Source organism: Corvus cornix, chromosome 5 (genome assembly GCF_000738735.6).
Source record: "Corvus cornix cornix isolate S_Up_H32 chromosome 5, ASM73873v5, whole genome shotgun sequence".
Taxonomy (NCBI): Eukaryota; Metazoa; Chordata; class Aves; order Passeriformes; family Corvidae; genus Corvus; species Corvus cornix.
The window spans coordinates 49851673-49869186 of record NC_046335.1 but is presented as its reverse complement, the minus strand read 5'-3'; the positions used below and the strand labels follow the sequence as shown (position 1 = coordinate 49869186).

Genomic DNA, 17514 nt, shown 5'->3' with positions numbered 1-17514 from the left:
CAGCTCCATAGTTGCAAAAGCATACAATGGCACTATAAAATATAATTAAGAAAGAATGCAACAAAATATATAAAACCAGAGAGTGGCCTTTCTCATCTCAAACAGAAGCCTAACTCAATTCCACAAATATTAAAATATTAAGATAATATTAGTTCTAAATGCCTTTTCTATTAGATTTAGTGATATTTGAAAAGTTTCACAAAGTCTGCTGAAGGAAATTGAAGGAAATTTCCATCTGCTGTAAACATGTGTCCACATGATCAGCTCAAGGGAGGGTGTTGCTCCAAAAGTGAAGGTGCCTGTGAATGATGTTCTTCAGACTTGGTTAATGTTACAAGACTGCTACAAATGTGGCTTGAAGGCAAATTCCCTGCAAATATCTGGGATGTGTCAGGAACAGATATTAAAATACTTATCCAAACTGGTGCCGCACTCTTGTTCAACACAAATTCCATCTATGTAATTCACAGTGTAGGTAAAACAGTCACATCAAGGAAGGATACTCTGGCATTCACGGAATACAATTTCTACTTTTTAGTGTTCTACCAAACCTCTTGTCTAAAAGTGCTCGTGCTACCATCGGCTATAGATAAATAATCCCTGGGATAAGCTCTGGTGATTTGGAAGCACTCTCCATACCATTCATCACACCCTAAGCCAGCTCCTGTTCCCTATTTTTAAGGAAATTCCTCCCAGGGTTATATTCTTTTAAATGAATCTTTCATTGCTGCTGCATCTGCCATGGTGCAACAGATGGAATGAGCTCAAACTGCCAAGAAAAGCTTGGATGTGCTTTCCAAGTGTCTTGCCGGAACATCAGAGAGAGACTTCAACCAAGGCATTAGCAACTGTAAGTCTAGCTTAAATATGGATAATCATCAGGAAGTTGCATAAATTTCAAAGAATTGGTCGTGTTCCAGCTACCCTGAGGCACCAGAAAGCTCTCTGGAGATGTACTCTGGGGCTACCCTTTCCAAGCAAAGCTAAATTCAACGCGGAGAATCCATGTGAGATTTGGGACTGCCAGTCCTGCTTCTACAGAAATCAAGTTAAAACCTCTCCTTTAAATGAGGACAGTAAATGGAACAGTACAGGAACACCGTGCATTAGGACATTTGCCAAGGGAGCCTCTCTTCCTCTAAAATTAACAGGCCAGTTCATAAGAAGAAAACAGAGTGGTCAGGTATTTGCACACTGTACTTCAGTGGTTGATGCAGTTGCAGAGAAGGTTTAAAAGATGTACTTACCAAATTTTTCTTATAAAACTTCAGGTTTTTTATGTGAGGTTTCCTACCATCTTCCCAACTTAGATTGTTTCTCATCCTGTTTCAGACTGCTTCCTTTCTTTGAGGCACTGTTCCTCCCTATTTGCAATACTTCTGACTATAAAGTCTCACTTCACCCAAGAATTACATTCCATGCTGTTCTACTCTTAACCACCTTGATCTGTTAATCCTTGTTTTGTCTAATTCTTCTAACAGCAGGCTGAGAACACATCCCTCTTGGAATAAAAGGGACTTAAATGTTGCACACTGAAAATATCCACCAGTAGAGGACTTCCAAAAAAACAACCAAGCCCACAGGCATTTGAGTATGGCTTGGAATTATAAATAAGAAGTAGCAGAGCCATTCTCCTATTTATGGTTTAAATAAGGGTTAATATGACCTTTTATTATTATTAACATTAATTTATCTTTTATCTAAGAAGTATTAAAAAGTGCCAAACAATATTCTCAGGTGATATGTGGCCACTTGCTGTCACACTTCCTTAGAAGCAGTAAAGGAGTAAACTTGAATTTACTTAGCTGGTCATTTTTGAACACAAGTGTATCTAATCTGATCTGGACAATGCTCACAGGCCACTCAAGGCTCCTTGGAACATACAATTATGGCTCTATTCTTTACAGATGATGTTTTCATCATCTGGCTGATGACTACATCTCGGCTGAGAGTTTTTAGAAATTATTTCTGAGAACTTCCACTGGTCTGAACTGTGAAGTGATCAGACCACAGAGGCATGCTTGCATTTACTGGATTGCTTTAGACCTACTCTAGATGCTTAAATGACCTCGGTTTTTCTTGGACCATGGAAGATACCTCAACCCACAACACCAGGGGGTAGATTCCTTCCTGGGCCACACCTCTGAAAAAAAGGCAACATGCAACTCAAACTCTTGTACACCTTTATTGAATTAAGCCAAATCTAAAAAGCCACACACTTAACTGGATGGGATTTATTAATTAACCTCTGCCTGTTTGGAGAGAATTTTTTGTGCTAAGCAATATGCGTTACTTTTATGCAGGAAGTTCCATCTTAGAGAATAAACTAATTCCACGGGAAACAACTACAATGTAAAGGGAGCAGAATTTTAAAGTAGAAAAACAGATCCCTGTGTAGTAGTAGTAAGGCAGCCATATGATTAAGATTGGTTAAAAAAGAGGACAGCTTTCTTAAATAAAAAAATTAATGTGTTCCCACACTACCATCCATTTCAGATTAAAAACTCAAAGTCTGGTTGTTATTTCAAAATTTTCTCCTACTACTAATTTTTGAGGTTTTTTATCTATAAAACAAAGAAATTAACTTAAAAAATAGTGGAATTAGATGCTATCATTCAATTGCATATTTTGAATGTTGAGAAAGAAAGCAGGTTTTCCAATTCAGTATGAAAACTATTCTTAAATGAGTCCTGCTAAACTGTACAAATGTTATGCTTCCCTGAGGTGCAAAGAGCATCAAAATCACCATTATTATGAGAGTGCCCTGGTAAAGAGCATAGGAACAGTTACATTTGTTGAAATATAATCAATTACAGACCAAAATCATATGGAGAAAAACATATTCAGACCAGATCAAGGTGTTCCGATAGTTGGGACACTCAACTGCATCCGTGGACTCAATCATTAGCTTCAGTGAATAAATATTCCAAACCTTGTCAACTTTTTTTGATAAGAAATACTAAGAATGACTACTTCAAAATAGCCAAGTGCCTGGGCTAAAGCTGAAAGGCAGGCTCAGTAGAGGAACTTTGAGCCCCCTTTTTGCATATCCCAAGGAAACACACTAATCCCCGCGTCTGTCATGGCATCTGCCTCTTGTTTATGAAGAGCTACAAATGGTTTTGGTTTCTTTAAGGCACAGAGTGAAAAGGATCTTTTAAAAAAGAACACACCTCAAAATTTCAAAAGAGTGGAAAATTTCACCCTGTTCAGAATTAATGAACAGACCTTTAAGGGTCCACTGCACTGCATCAGTGAGAGTTCCCCTGCTGGGTGTAATAGATTTTGGATAAGGCTCTATTAGCCTTTGCTTTAAACAGCTACCATTCTTTGCAGCTCTGAGCATTTACCCTGCAGCTGAGGCAGATGATGCCCTGCAGTTTGCTGGAAATTCACTGATGCTCAGAAGCAGCAAGATGTCACATCAGCTCTTCTACTTTACTCTGTGTGTGTACATGTGCAATATTAGATCTCTTCCACACAAGCCCTGTTTCCCATACACCCAGCAAAAAGTTTATCACCAACTTTAGCTTTTCCTCGTGGTTCTCATTTACCTCATAAAATGAGGCTCCAAAGCTGCTTCACGGCCACACTGCACTCTAGTGGGTTGATGTCAGCGTCTCTGTCGACAAACAGGATGGGGAACCTGGACAGCTGATTTAGCTGAATCCTAAATCCTTTTGTTTTCTGAAGCCTGCTTTTATTTCTCACACCTAAAATCCTTTCCACCTTTTGTGTTTCCCCACAGGTTGATAGCTGAGTAAAGGCATAACTTAACTATCCATACTGGGCTCATTTGCATAAAGTGCTCATTGCCTCATCCCAGATGTCAATACAGAGTAGTTGCAATTAAGATTGAAAGATGACAATCCTCACAGTTTGTGCAGTTAAGAGCAAAGGATAGAGACTTCCAGAAACATCTGTCTTAAGACAAATAAAAGAAAAACAAAAGAAAAAGTAAAATAAAAATCAAAGACCATCAGCTTGTGAAGACTTTGGATTAAAATTCAAATCAGACAAACTAAGTAGGAAAGACTGTGATGATATAATTTTCTTTTTTGCCTAAGAGCTATTAAGATCAGATTTTCTGAGGGAGTCTGTCCCCTGGAAATTTTTGCAAAATTAAAATTCATCCATAATACTTAAGTAAGTGTTGGTATTCACTGGTACAACTATTTAGTATTCAACGATTGTCCAGAGTTTATCCAGCATCAGCACTCTAAACACTGAAAAACATTATCATAAAAAAGAAATCTCCACTGAGCAGGAATTATGCAAAAATGGGTAATCAACTATCAGCTGTAACTTTGTGCTACCCTTCTCGAAGACTTAACAGCAGGAATGTGGTAGTGACACTAAACTATTTAACACTGCATTATACATCAGAAATAACAACAAAAAGCCCAAACGACAAAACAACCACAAAAACAAAACCACAAAAACCACTGCCTGCTTTACAGGCAATTGTAACAGTCTAGCAATGCTTCCTGAAGCGTAATGCCTTCCTGTGAGAAGGCATTAAAAGACTGTTGACTTACTTAAAAAGCAACTAAATGACCTTGCCTGTTCATAAAGGATAAAGAAGATCCTACTTAAAAGAAGGGTACAAGAAGAAAAGCAGTCCCAAATGAGAAGACATAAAGGTTGCTAAGCCTGGATAGAAGTCTAAGCCTTCGGAAAGGAATTTTTTTTACAAGAGGAACAGCCTTCTTCTGCAGAAGAGGATTCTCTCTCACCACAACACACAGTTCAAAATAATCTTCAGTATTTAAAACTTTCTCAAATCTAGTTATTACTGACTTTTCCCCACCTGACAAAAATTAGACAAAGCTTTAAAACACTGAGCTACAATGGCACAAGACAAACTTTAGCAGGAGCTATTGATACAGAAGTCCAGCTCAAACAAAATTTGATGAGCCAGAACCACCAAAGAAATAACAGGTAACAGGATGTGTCTAAGCATGTAGACATCCCCAGCCTGCAGTCTGCTTAATCAGAAGAGAACACATCACCAACTTCATGACTGTCAGCAGCAGTGGGTCTTCTATAGCTACAGTTTATTCATTTTCTTGCAAAATACAGAATAGACTAGGTAGTTCTCATACATAGCATTTTTCATTCAAAAGGTCTTAAAGCAGTTTTCAAAGGGAGTTTTAGGAACATGAAGCACAAGCAAGCAGGCAGAGTAATATATTCACAACTGAAAGTCAGGGATGTCATTCCTTAACTCCTTGCATATTTCAACAGACCATGCACACGAAGATTTCTTCACTCTTACATCATGCTTACACATAACATGCTGACAAGCAGGGGGTTTGGATTTAGAGTTAACAATTTCCCAGGCTACTTTTCCCACAGAAGCAGCTTTTCCTAGAGAAGCCTTTGGCTCACTGGATCCCCGAGAACACTACACAGAATATTATTAGAAGTTAAAAGCATTAAAAATAATGAACTGTTTGAGCATACATAGAGGGGTAGCTTTGGTCATACAGGACTGCAGTGACCTGTCACCGAGGGAGCAGACACACAGCACCACAGTCACACTTCCAGGTTCGTAGGTTTTGAGACATACCTATTAACAGCTTGGGGAAATTGGATGTTTCAATATTGTGGTAATAGACAACTGATGTGATGGCTGCCAGGAACGCCATCCCAGCCGGCATGTACAGGTGTAAATGGCGGGATTCGGAAACCCTTCGAAAGAAAAAACATCTGTTAAGAGTCACCTCTCACCTATTTAAATGTTTCCCTTTTAAATTCATTAATTGTACCCTGTACCCGGCTCTGATGTAAGATTTTCTAGAATGAGTTATGGATGCAAACCTCTCCAAGTTTTAATTGAATTTATGCTCCTAAATCACACAGGTGGATTTCAAATTCCTCCCCTGTGTGCTTAACATTAAAGGTGTGTACTCCTATTTCCTACTGAAACCAATTGGAACATTGTTTAAATTAGGACAAGCAGCTCATCTCCAAAATGAGAGAAGTTAATTTAAGCTAAACTAGTTTGGGAGCTGTCCATCAACATATGCAGATAAGACCAACTGACAGCACAGTTCAAGATTTTCTACAGAAGCATTTTGTGGAAGTGTTTCATTTTTTTCAGTTTGGGAGAAGGAACAGCACCATAGCACAGGAATTACTTACAGTGAGGTCTGTCTTCATGACTGCAAGCCACCAAAAAAACCCCTATAAGAGAATCATACACCCTGATGTTTTGTCCTGTAAAGCAAAACTGTGCTGATGCTTTGCTTCAGGTAGTAGCAGAAGGGGTCCTGCCAAATACAGCCCTTTGGGGCAATGTTGTTGGTTTGTGCAGCATTCAACAGTAACATGATTTCCCCTCTCTTTCCTCCTAGTTACTTTCTCTTCCTTCCCTCTCCCCTTTTCTTTCTTTCACAAAAAGAATTGGGTGCCCTATGCTATCAAGACATACAACTTCCTCTGTCTCCCAACCAGCTTCAGGAGAAGAGGCACCAAGATGACGACTTCAGGACACAAACATTTAGGGAAATTCACACCTTGTCCTCTGAATGGATTTCTTCTTTCTGCATCAAACACTAATTCTGTGGAGCTTGGAGAGATAAAAAGAACTGTGCTGGGAGGGAGATGGGAGATCATCACAGGACATCACATTTCTGAGAGCAGAACTTCCCAAATGTCTAGCAGAACCATAGGAGCTCAGGACAACCATTTCTTGCATCTCTGCTCTAGAAAGGAGAGCTCTCCCTCAATGAAGATTGTGGTGAACTCTGGCTGAAGCCATGCTGACAGTCTGTGACATGAACACTCAACTCCTCTTGCTGACAATAGCTGGATGTCAATACAGCAAAATGAGAAAGGATTCTCTGAAATTCCTAGTAAAGCCAGGAGGTTTTGTACATCAGGGCTGAATTCTCAGCAAGGACAAAAAAAAGCAACAGGAACAGATTTCTTCAGACAGCCTAAGCTTCAGTAGGTAACACGGCAGCAGTGGGAGGCTTTCTAAAATCTATTTATTTCACAGTTGCTGGAATTCCCCTATATAACTGTACCTCCAATAGGCTGCTTCCATTGCTGAGATGCCAAAGCCTTGAGCACCCAGTTGCTGTCAAAAGGACTCACCAGCACGATCCATTTTGGTTCTTAGAAAGCTGATGAGTCTCAAAACTCTCTTCTATTCACTGGAGGCCTCACCAGCCTGCTGAATGCTCGGGAAGCATGACTGTGGGCTGGCACTCCCCCAGTAGAGCTCCGAGATTTGTCTCATCAGGTGACACCTATTACTTAACAGCAGTGTTCTGAGTCAAGTTAAATAGCAAATAAACATAATGAGAGGCATTGCTAAAGAGCAAAATAAGGGAGAAAACTCAAAGCAGGAGATTCTGCTCTGAGCATCCCACACCCTGATAACTCTGAATAAGCAAGAGAAAAAATCCTTTTAAAAAAAACTGGCACCGAGAAACATCCTATTTATATGTGTTTAAGAGAAGTTAAAATAATAGTGATGATATAATTTTCTACACCAGAAGACTGCAGTGCTTTTCACACTGGTTGGTGGATACTTGTTATATAGATGGCTAATCAAGGAGGTTTTGTTCTATTTAATGAGGAGCTTCGATTTCATAATCCTTGGGTTCAAATTCATAATCATTATGAAAAATCATGCCTCTCTTCAGAGGAAGAGATCATATTAATTATTATACATAATTAGTTTTTTTCATAACACATCACTCTCCTGTATCACTTGTTTCACTTGGAATAATTTTTTTCCACAGATTTCTGTTTAGAGACATCCTAAGCTGAATAACAGATGATGGATCATGCTCACATAATGCGAGCTGCTCTGCTCCAGGTAACAGAGGAGATACAGTGCACAATCATCAGAAGAAACTCTGTGGGGTGTGACATAAGGCCAGGAAGATTCATTCCTTTTATTTAGATGAAGAGAACTCAGTTTGGGGGGGAATGGTGTGACCTACTGTGCACATGGGAGTTCCTCCTCAGTAAGGACTGTGGGACTGGGTCCTTGGACATAAAACACATCACGAAAATGTCACCATCTGCTTGACTCATTAGGATTTATCTATGATTACTCTTTGGAAAGATAGTTCATTAAGCTGAACTAAAAATGATTAAGGTCAGTTGTGTGTGTGTACATCACTTGGCAAGGTCTGTGGAATTTCTGATACAAGGTTGGTAGGTTAATCACTAACAAAACAGATTATATGTTCATTACCACAAGAAATGTGATTTAGATGAGAATTTAGACAGGGAGAAAATATCTACCCTGAAATGTTTAAACTGCTCAGTGCTACCAGGAGAAGGCAGACATATACACTTACCCATCAGACACTATGCCCTCTGCAATTTCACACACCAGCACAAACAAGAGGATAAAAGTCAATATCCAGCGTAAATTGTGACCAGGAAAATGAAGCCATGTGCTATGATGTATATGTACTTTGGAACTCTGACTTCCCCATCCTAAAAGAGAAAAGAGAATTATAGAGAGCTTTCTTAACAAAAGTGACACACAAAGTTCCTGCATACAAAAAACCCCAAAACACGTATGTAACAACCTAGCATACCAACATTGACACAGCTGTGTTGTTAAACACACATGCATTTGAATATTATCAGGACTGTGTTCTCATTACCTCACTTCATATGGAATAAAATCAATAATGCAGACAGGACAAAGCCTTAAATTCCTATACTTCTAGCAACTTACTATCAAGCAATTACATGCACTAAGCATTTTCCAAATCTATTCACAGCTTAAATGAACAACAAATTAACATTTTGACAAACACACACAAACACTATAATAAATGCACTACTTCTTTTCCCTTCGATTCTTTTAAAGAGTTAGGAAAAAAAAAAAAGAAGAGAAGGTGTGAAGCTTTATCTCGCTAAAAATTAGCAATACTGAGAGATTCCAGACAAACGCAGAGGACTCGAAGCAGCTCTTCAGTTGACCCCGTTTCCACAGTCGTGGTAGCTGATTTTCCCTCACCGGACCCTTTACACAGGAGCGAGTGTTACCCCAGCCCGTGCCGTGGCTCTCCGCGGGCCGGCCCAGGCTGGAGAGAAAGGTACCCGGAGCAGTGACAGCCCCGTGCGCTGAACCACCGGGCCACCTACCGGCCCCGCCAGGCTTGTGACATCAAATCACACCCTCCGCAGGTACCGCAGGAGCCACTGCCGCCGGGCAGGACTCGTAATGAGGGGGGGCTGCCCGGCGGTGTGACCCCGCAGTAATTGGTGGGAGTAATGTTTCATAACGCAACACTTACTTGTCAGGTTTCCTGGGCTTTAAGAGCACATTTATTTCTGCTTCCCGCGCTGCCGGTCAAAACCGGCAAGGCAAGTCCTGCGGTCTCCTCCAGCATCACCCATCCCTGCCCTGCCTGCGCAAGGGGTTTCACCTGCGGAGAGCCCCGCGGGCTGCCCCGACGGACGGAGAAGGGCCCCGCTGCCCGGGCGGACAGCGGGCGGTGCGGGGGCAGCCCGGGGAGAGGCGGCCACCGGAGCATCCCGCAGCTCGCACCGCATCCCAACACCCTCCGCAGCCTCCCCGCGCGGCACAGGGGACAGGGCCAGGCCGGGGGACACGGCAAGGGGAGGCCAGGCGGACGGGGGGAAACGCGGCACACACGCGGCCGCGCGGGGGAGGGAAACCCACAGCGACACAAAGCCGGGCGGGGGGACACGGCAAGGCACCACCGGGGGTGGAGGAGCAGAAGGAAAAGGCGGGGGAAATAGGAGAGGCACAGGCGGAAAGGGCAAGGAAGAGCCGCAGGCACCCACCGATGAAGAGGATGGGGAAGGTGATGAAGAGCAGGAAGACGTGCGGCACCACGTTGAGCGCGTCCACGAAGCAGCCGTTGTTGAGCACGCCGTGGTCCACGTTGTAGGCGGTGGAGTTGCCCTCATCGCCGCAGAACGCCAGGGCCATGGCGGGACCCTGCGCGCAGCCGGGCGCCGCCTCCGCCTCCGCGCACATCAGGCGGGGCCGGCGCGGCCGCGGCTCTGCCCGCACCTGCCGGGAGCGGCGGCGGCCCCGGCCGCGGCCCCGGCCCCGCGCTCCGCCCGCCCCAGAGCTGCCCCGCCCCGGCACCGCCCCCGCCCGCCCCGCGCAGCGCAGCGCCTGCCGACAGCCCCGAGCGGGGCGCCGGGGGAGCGCTCGACGGGGACGGGGGCGGGACGTCCCTTCACTGACGCGGCTGGGACCGATGCGAACGCACCGTGACAGCCCTCGGTACCCCAGAGCACCAGACCCCAGTGTCCCAGCTCTCGGGACTCGGTACTGAGCGCTTTATGCATCGTTAATGTGACAGAACACTGAAAACCCGACACTAAATTAGTGATGACAGAGGAATTATAGATTGCATAAAGTGTGTTCTTTCAACCTTTTCATCTTTGGCTTTTTTCTCCTCTATGATAAAGATATTATTAGATTGTCACGTATTCAGTCATACCCTCTTCCCAAAGGAGATTTCAACATCGTGTCCTGAACAGCTGTTGTGTTTGTGCCTTACCTTTTTTTTACCCCTAAAATGAGTTAAACCCTAACTGTTTTTCCCCCTTCACCAAGACTGCAGCAGTCTCTGACAATCAGACCATTAATTTGAGTGGGCTTCAAATTACTCCCTAAGCATTTTTATGGACACCAAAGTAATCTACAAATCAAACTTTCCACCCGCCTTTTTTTTCTTGAGTAGAAGTTAGGCTCAGCTGACCCAAAGCCAAACAAAAACTCTGATCAAATACCTCCCTGCTAGGGGATAGTACTGGAAAGTAAAATGTGATGTGCATCAGAAATCTGCACCTGGCACACAATTCCCAGCACAGGCTCTGGTGTGTAGCCATGAAATACTCAACATAAAGATTCATAACCAAATCCTTTCCCTTGGAGCTCTTTTCATTCCTAGTCATGCTTCTCCATTGCTTTGCTGAGTATTTAGCACAACTTGCCACATCTTACAAAGAGAAATGCAAACAGATAATGCCCATATATCCAGGCTTCACTCTTCAAAATGCAAAAGCTGCAAGTTGGGTAAATGCCTCTAAGGGAAATGACCCCATAAATGAAAAATTTCCTTCTTCTTCCTTCAATGTAACAGAGTACTTTCAATTTCTAGGACAGACAGCTCCACTAATAGACCTGAAAACGACTTTTGTCATGCTGCTTTTATTGACCTTGCTGTCGGACAGGAGCAAAGAAAAAGCAATTCTCTGCATGGAACATTATTTCCTATATATGGTCTTTTGGAGCTACAGCAGTGTGGTTAAGAATAAAAATTAAAATACAAACCCCAAGCCAAATCCCGTGTATATGTATTCTCAAATGTGAAAGTTACACCCACACTGGAAAGACTATTATTATTTTAAGTTTTGGACACAATCCAGCATTCATTTGAGCTTCTGGTCAAGCTCAGCTCTGTTATCCTAATAGTTATTTAATAAACAGTATGAGCAGTTTACATGCAGATAATTTAAAAGTCATTTACATTCTAGCATTTCCTGAGTCCCCAAGTGACACAAGATCTCTGTGTTACATATGAACAAAGAGCAGCAATGAACTCTTGACAGTTTACACTCTGGAGGCTGAAATCATGGTTAAGATTTGAGGAAGAAATAACTGTGGCCAGAGAATTTAACACAGAAATTAAAGTTTGCCAACATCTCCAAAGAAATCCAAGAACTGAGCTCACATCCCCAACCTCTGCATGTCTTCTGAACCTTTAGACAATCTTTCTTTGCTACAAAGTGTCAATCATTACATTTAAAAAAACATGTATCTCATACAACAAAACATCACGAAACTCCATGATTTTGAATTTGAAATTTGTATTTTCAATGATTTTCAGACACAGGCTGGATTACATAATGTGGTGGCTTAAAATTAATGGTTTTGGTTTAGGTCCTATGACAGATCTGCACCTGTGACAGTGCTAAAGCTGAGTCAGAAATGTGTTGGCACCCTGAACAGAAAGATGATGGATTAAATGGGGAAGAATCTTCAATTATAATTAATAACAATGAAATACAGAAAAAACTGACAGAAATCAAAACAGTCTGTAAACTGAAATTGGTAAGCTGAACATTCATAGCAATAAACAGGGACATGCACACACACACAAACTCTTTAAATAACTTACACTTCCAATAACAGTGTTCCAATTTTGTCCCTGCTGTTACAATGAAATCAAGTGAATAATGTGGATATATACTGTTTTTCCTCACTAAAGCATCAAATAACAGTTTCTTTTTCACTGACAAATGGCGAAACAGCCATTCTTTGACTTCACAAAATAGTGCTAAGACGTAGTTTGATCCTTTTCTTAGGAAAGGCTTAGATGTGATTGGGGTATCAAAGAACTTCTTACCCAGACTCTCTCTGCTAATCCTGTGGGCTTTGGAGCAGGTCACAGAGGAACAAAACTGTAATTTCACAAAGCTTTGTGAAAGCAAAATTACTTTTCAAAGTACAGAAAAGGCAAAGAGAATGTGAGACTAACAGGTAGACAGCCATGTTTATCTGCATGGTGCAAATGCAACCTAATTTTCCACTGAAGTCCCTTTAGATCTTGTCTTACTCCTGACTGTTTCCATTTCACAAGAAGCGAGTTTCCTACTTCATTATTTCAGTATATCTATTAGAAATGAGACCTCAAGTTAGATGCTGGCAGCCACTAGCACATTCAGTAGGTGACTGGAAATATTTTGAAAGCATTTTGATTATGTAAAATTGACTTCCAGAGAGACAAGGGCAATATTCTTAACTCAAGGAAAAATCAGTTTTTATGCTTGCCTTGGAATTTGACTTTGTCTACAGGATGCAGACAGGTTTTGGTTTTGTAGTAAAGCACAGACACTTCAGAATTCAGTTGTTTTTAACAGATATTCATTTATGCGGGAGCTTTCATTTTTCTTTCCTACTTTTGTCATTTGTTTCTCGCTCCTCTTATTCAGCTGCTTCACACAGACCTTTCTTTCTCATCAGTGAAGTGCTCTCTTCCTAAAAATCATGGTTTGCTACTGTAGATCACTCTGCAGCTTTGTGCTTTTGTTTGCATCTAGAAACACAGATGCAAAAACCCCCAACATTTTGAAAGTTCTGAACAGCCACAGCCTATGTTCAAAGTTAGAATAGTTAGGCATATAAATTTAGGCATCAAGCAGGAAAATTTCACTTTCCTGTGTATTTGAAAGTTATTAATGAGACCAATTATAAACAGGAAATCTTAGGGAAAAAAATGCTAATAAAGCAAATTCTCATTGTGATTTAGAGTTAGCTAAACAAGATGCATTAAACTATGACTTCTGGTTCCTATCAAATTCTGCTCTTGGAAGAAGACAGGAAAAGCAGTATACATGTGGGAGTAAGCCACCAATCCCTTTCTGAAGCATGTTGGGAAAGGCTGAGGGCAAAAAATTGGAGAAAATCACCTCCAGAGAAAACTGTTATTTTATTCTTGTGGAATAAAGAACTCCATTCTATCATTTCATAGAAGACATCACTTAACAACAACAACAAAAATTCTTTGTAAAAATAGTCTAAGGTGGTGCTATTAAAATTCATGCAAAAAGCATAATCATAGAATCCTAGAACAGTTTAGGGATGGAAGGGACCTTAAAAATCATCCAGTTACAATTCCCCTGCTATGAGCACCTTTCACCAGACCAGGTTGTCCAAAGATCCATCCAACCTGGCCTTGAGCACTGCCAGGGATGGGGCAGCCACAGTTTCCCTGGGCAGCCTGTGCCAGTGCCTCACCATCCTCACAGTAAAGAATTTCTTCTTGATATCTAAACTAAACCTGCCCTCTTTCAGTTTAATAATAGTGCAGAGATTCACAGAAATAGCTGTTTTTCTCTAAATAAACCTTATTAATTTTTAATTACAGTGCCTCATTAAAAATGAAGAAAGAACTTATGAGTAAGCAGATCTATCTTTGAGTGGAAACAAAATACAAACTCTTTGTTGGACAATTATCTTCAGGCAAACACTCAGACAAGTGTTTTAGATTGGAACAGCTTATCTTTAAGTGTGTTCAGAGATGTTGCGGCTTCAGCCACATCCATGACCTCTATCATTAAGTCATTTTATGAAGCACATTCTCCAACAGCCAATATAACATTCAGGCAATTATTCTTGCTTTGAACTAGCTCCTCATTTTAACAGTACCTTCCTGGTTCAATAGAGCCAGAGCAGTGCTTATTTGGCATCTGAAACCTGGTGAAAAACTCGCTTTTCTGTTCATTCACCCTCCTTTGCAGTGTTAAACAGACACTGACACATTTGGGGCTATCTGGCACAACTCAGGGTGAATTACCTGAAGGGCTATAGGCTATTTCCCTTACCAGCCTGACCTAAGGATATGCCTGATGCTCCCCTGCCCTCCTGCATTACCAGGATTCATCACAACAGCGACAACAATTCTAAACCAACTTCCTATTCACTCCTGACTATCCTTGTGTGCAGATGAACTTTTACAACCTCTGCATGATCTCACTGATGGCCTCATACCTTAGTTTCTTCTCCAGTATCTAAACAGTTAATGTTTTGAGTACTCCCTGTGTAGTACTTGTAGTACAAGTGTTGTGTTTTCCTCAGGGGAATAAGTTGAGTGCTGTGAACTAACCCGTGCCAATAAACAACTCGCGTGCTGGCTCCAGTGTGGTATTCTTCAGCAAACGTTATTTTAGTTACTGATTCAGTTAAGTGCTGTTATCATGCTTGCCTTGTATATGGGCTCTTGTATATAAAAGATTATTTCGCCTGTTTGTACTAAAAGAATTACACACACTAACAAATAACCATAACAAATATCCAGCATTAATTTCCAAAAAGATAACAGGGCCAAAAGTCACTGGCCTTTCTAGGAACCCTTTCAAAAACCAGAAATTAAACTAAAAACTAAGATTTGAATTGTTTTTCGAAGATTAGTAGCAACAAACCAAAGATACCATCTTTCCTTTTCAGAATATAAAACAGTTTTCTGCTCAAGCATACGGAGTTTTAACTAGTTAATTTGTTTATTGACCACCAGGAATTGTTCCAGGCTACCCTCAATTTCTCCAGTGGGTAAAATTGACACAACAATTAGAGAGAAACAAAGCTATCAGTTCAGACTTGGATTTGGAAAGTGTTTATCTTGTGCTGCTATTTGACAAAATTATACAGAAAATTAACAAAAAGGGTGTTGTAGTTTAATGAAGTTTTGCACTTCAGAATTTTCTTCTATTTATTTTTAATAGGTTGCAATGTGGCATTTATTCTAGCTCTTAAAATAATGACAAAAAATCATATTATGGATTCATTAAAAAAAAATCTTGAGTATGCACAAAAGGTTTGTTCCTGTACAGCAAATACTGTTAATTCCCTGTGTGATTTATATCATATACCTAATTAATTTTAAAAGGCCTATTTCAGGAGGCTTTCCTCTTGAGTTCAGCCCACATGCAGACTACATTTGGGATTTTCAGAGGCTCAGGGGAGTTAATCAATACCTATTGCAGGGGGGATGCTGCTCAGCACCGGTGTGCCGTAACCTTCCTAGACAGAGCGTCCTACAGAGAACAGCTCTTCCAGGAGAGATGGCAGACCTCCCTGGGCAGCAGGGGATTTCAGCAAGTGTAGCAACTTCTCTGCTGCAAGTGATTCCAGCCCTTGTGATTCAGTTCTGTGTGAAATTACCCAAGGGGACAGAGAGACAGGAGCCTCGTATGGCAATTCCACAGAGGCAGCTTTTATTGTCTAGCAGCCCCTGTGAAGGGAAGGCCAGGGACAAAAACTCCCTAGTCAGGGGCAGAAACAGGGGCTTTTTATGAGAAAGGCAGGGGGCGGGGTAGAAACCAACCAGCCAACGGGGTACAGGCTACTACCATATAGAAACAAGGCATGCTGAGGGTGGTTCACTTTGCCACCATGACCTTGCAGGAAGGCTGCCTATCTCTAGGGAGAGTCTTTTTGGCATCAGGTATCTCTCCTCCAAGGGAGTGCAGAGGGCTCTTGTGCCAAGGGCTCACAGCCCTCCACAAACACCCATAAAAAATACAAAGAAAATTAATTTAATAGTTTAGTAATTGAACTTCCAGCCAGTAGTATTTTTTTTCTATCTTTTTCCTATTTTCATGATGACTTAAACCTGAAGCTCATTATCTCTTGGAGTAGTAGAGTGTTGTTTTTTTGTACAGCAGAGTGCTGTACCTCGGTTTGCAGGTGGGGAAGCCCTGCAAGAAATTGAATTGTCTATGACACTCTTATCTGGCAGCAGTAATTCCTGAATATCCTCACTTAGGGCAGATGTCCACAGCCTCAGCCCTCAAACCAGCCAGAGATCCTCTGCGCTGGGTAACTATTCTTAATACTGTCAGTATTTAGGAGGAATTAAGTAACTTTTGTAAAAGGGCAAAAAATAAGAGATAACTGTATAACTCCCTCCAGTATTGAAATCTGGCATTATTTTTCACTCTCTATAGCAAGAGAAAAAAAAATATTTTTTAACATTGTCTATAAATTTGTATAGGAAAGTTATTATAAAACAAAAAATAAGACAAACTGAGTACCAAACCTTTTGCCTTAAGCTGGGCAAAATAATGCAGTATCAAGGGGGCTAAAACTATTTGCAAGTTTGGGTCCCATTTAATTAGTGTTTTTAGCCAAAAAAAAAAAAGGAGGAAAATTCTAGACAGGAACAAAAGGAAATAACAGAAAGCAACACCATGGCAGTCATGTTAGCACACAGGAAACAGGCTTTGCTGAGACAGGCCAGGCTTCCAGCCTTTGAACAACAAATAGTTTGTCCTTAGGATTCAGGGTCGTGGAGTCTCTCAGCTGTTCATGCAAATGCCACAGGTCTCTCACACTGTGAATAGCACAGAGGAGTCACCTCACAGACTGATCATGCCCTGGTATTTTGAACATACTCCACTCGTACAACTAGGAATTCCTTAAGTGGCTGAAATAATGGGTGAGTGGGAGTAGTGGATATTCAGATTAGTTTTAATGTGTTATACAATGCGTTTACAAGTTGCCTTTTTTAAGAGCAAATAATAGAAACGAGAGCTTTGTACAGCCACAGCATCCTCTAAACTTAGTGTAGTAGAGAATGGGTTGAAAATAATTGAGAGATTACTCTCCAGCAGTATTTAAAATAAAATACTACAGCTATCAGCAGTCCTAGCTCACCAGGGAGGTCCCAGTTGACTAGAGGTTTGCAAATGTGACACCCATCTACAAGAAGGTCAGGAAGGAGGATCCAGGGAACTCCAGGCCTGTCAGCCTGGTGTCAGTGCCTAGGAAGGTCATGGAGCAGATCATCTTGAGTGCCATCATGTGGCACAAATGGGACAACCAGGGGACCAGACGGGGGTTAATGAAAGGCGGGTCCTGCTTGATGAACCTCATCTCCTTTTATGACAAAATGACCTGCTTAGTGGATGAGGGAAAGGCTGTTGATGTTTCCTACCTGGACTTCAGCAAAGCCTTTGACACCATTTCCTACCACATTTTCCTGGAGA

The 17514-nt window shown here is 41.5% G+C and overlaps 1 protein-coding gene across 1 annotated transcript in view; it reads right to left on the bottom strand.

Moving 5' to 3' along the window:
* ABCC8 (ATP binding cassette subfamily C member 8) overlaps nucleotides 1–10039 on the bottom strand; it is a 74091-nt gene extending 64052 nt beyond the window's left edge. Inside the window, exons 1-3 of the mRNA XM_039552384.1 lie at nucleotides 9793–10039; nucleotides 8325–8466; nucleotides 5573–5694 (exon numbers count right to left, since the gene is read on the bottom strand). Of these exons, the coding sequence (XP_039408318.1) occupies nucleotides 5573–5694; nucleotides 8325–8466; nucleotides 9793–9988 (460 nt within the window). The 5' untranslated portion in view covers nucleotides 9989–10039. The remainder of the gene's footprint in view (nucleotides 1–5572; nucleotides 5695–8324; nucleotides 8467–9792) is intronic.
* Nucleotides 10040–17514: the final 7475 nt, after the last annotated feature.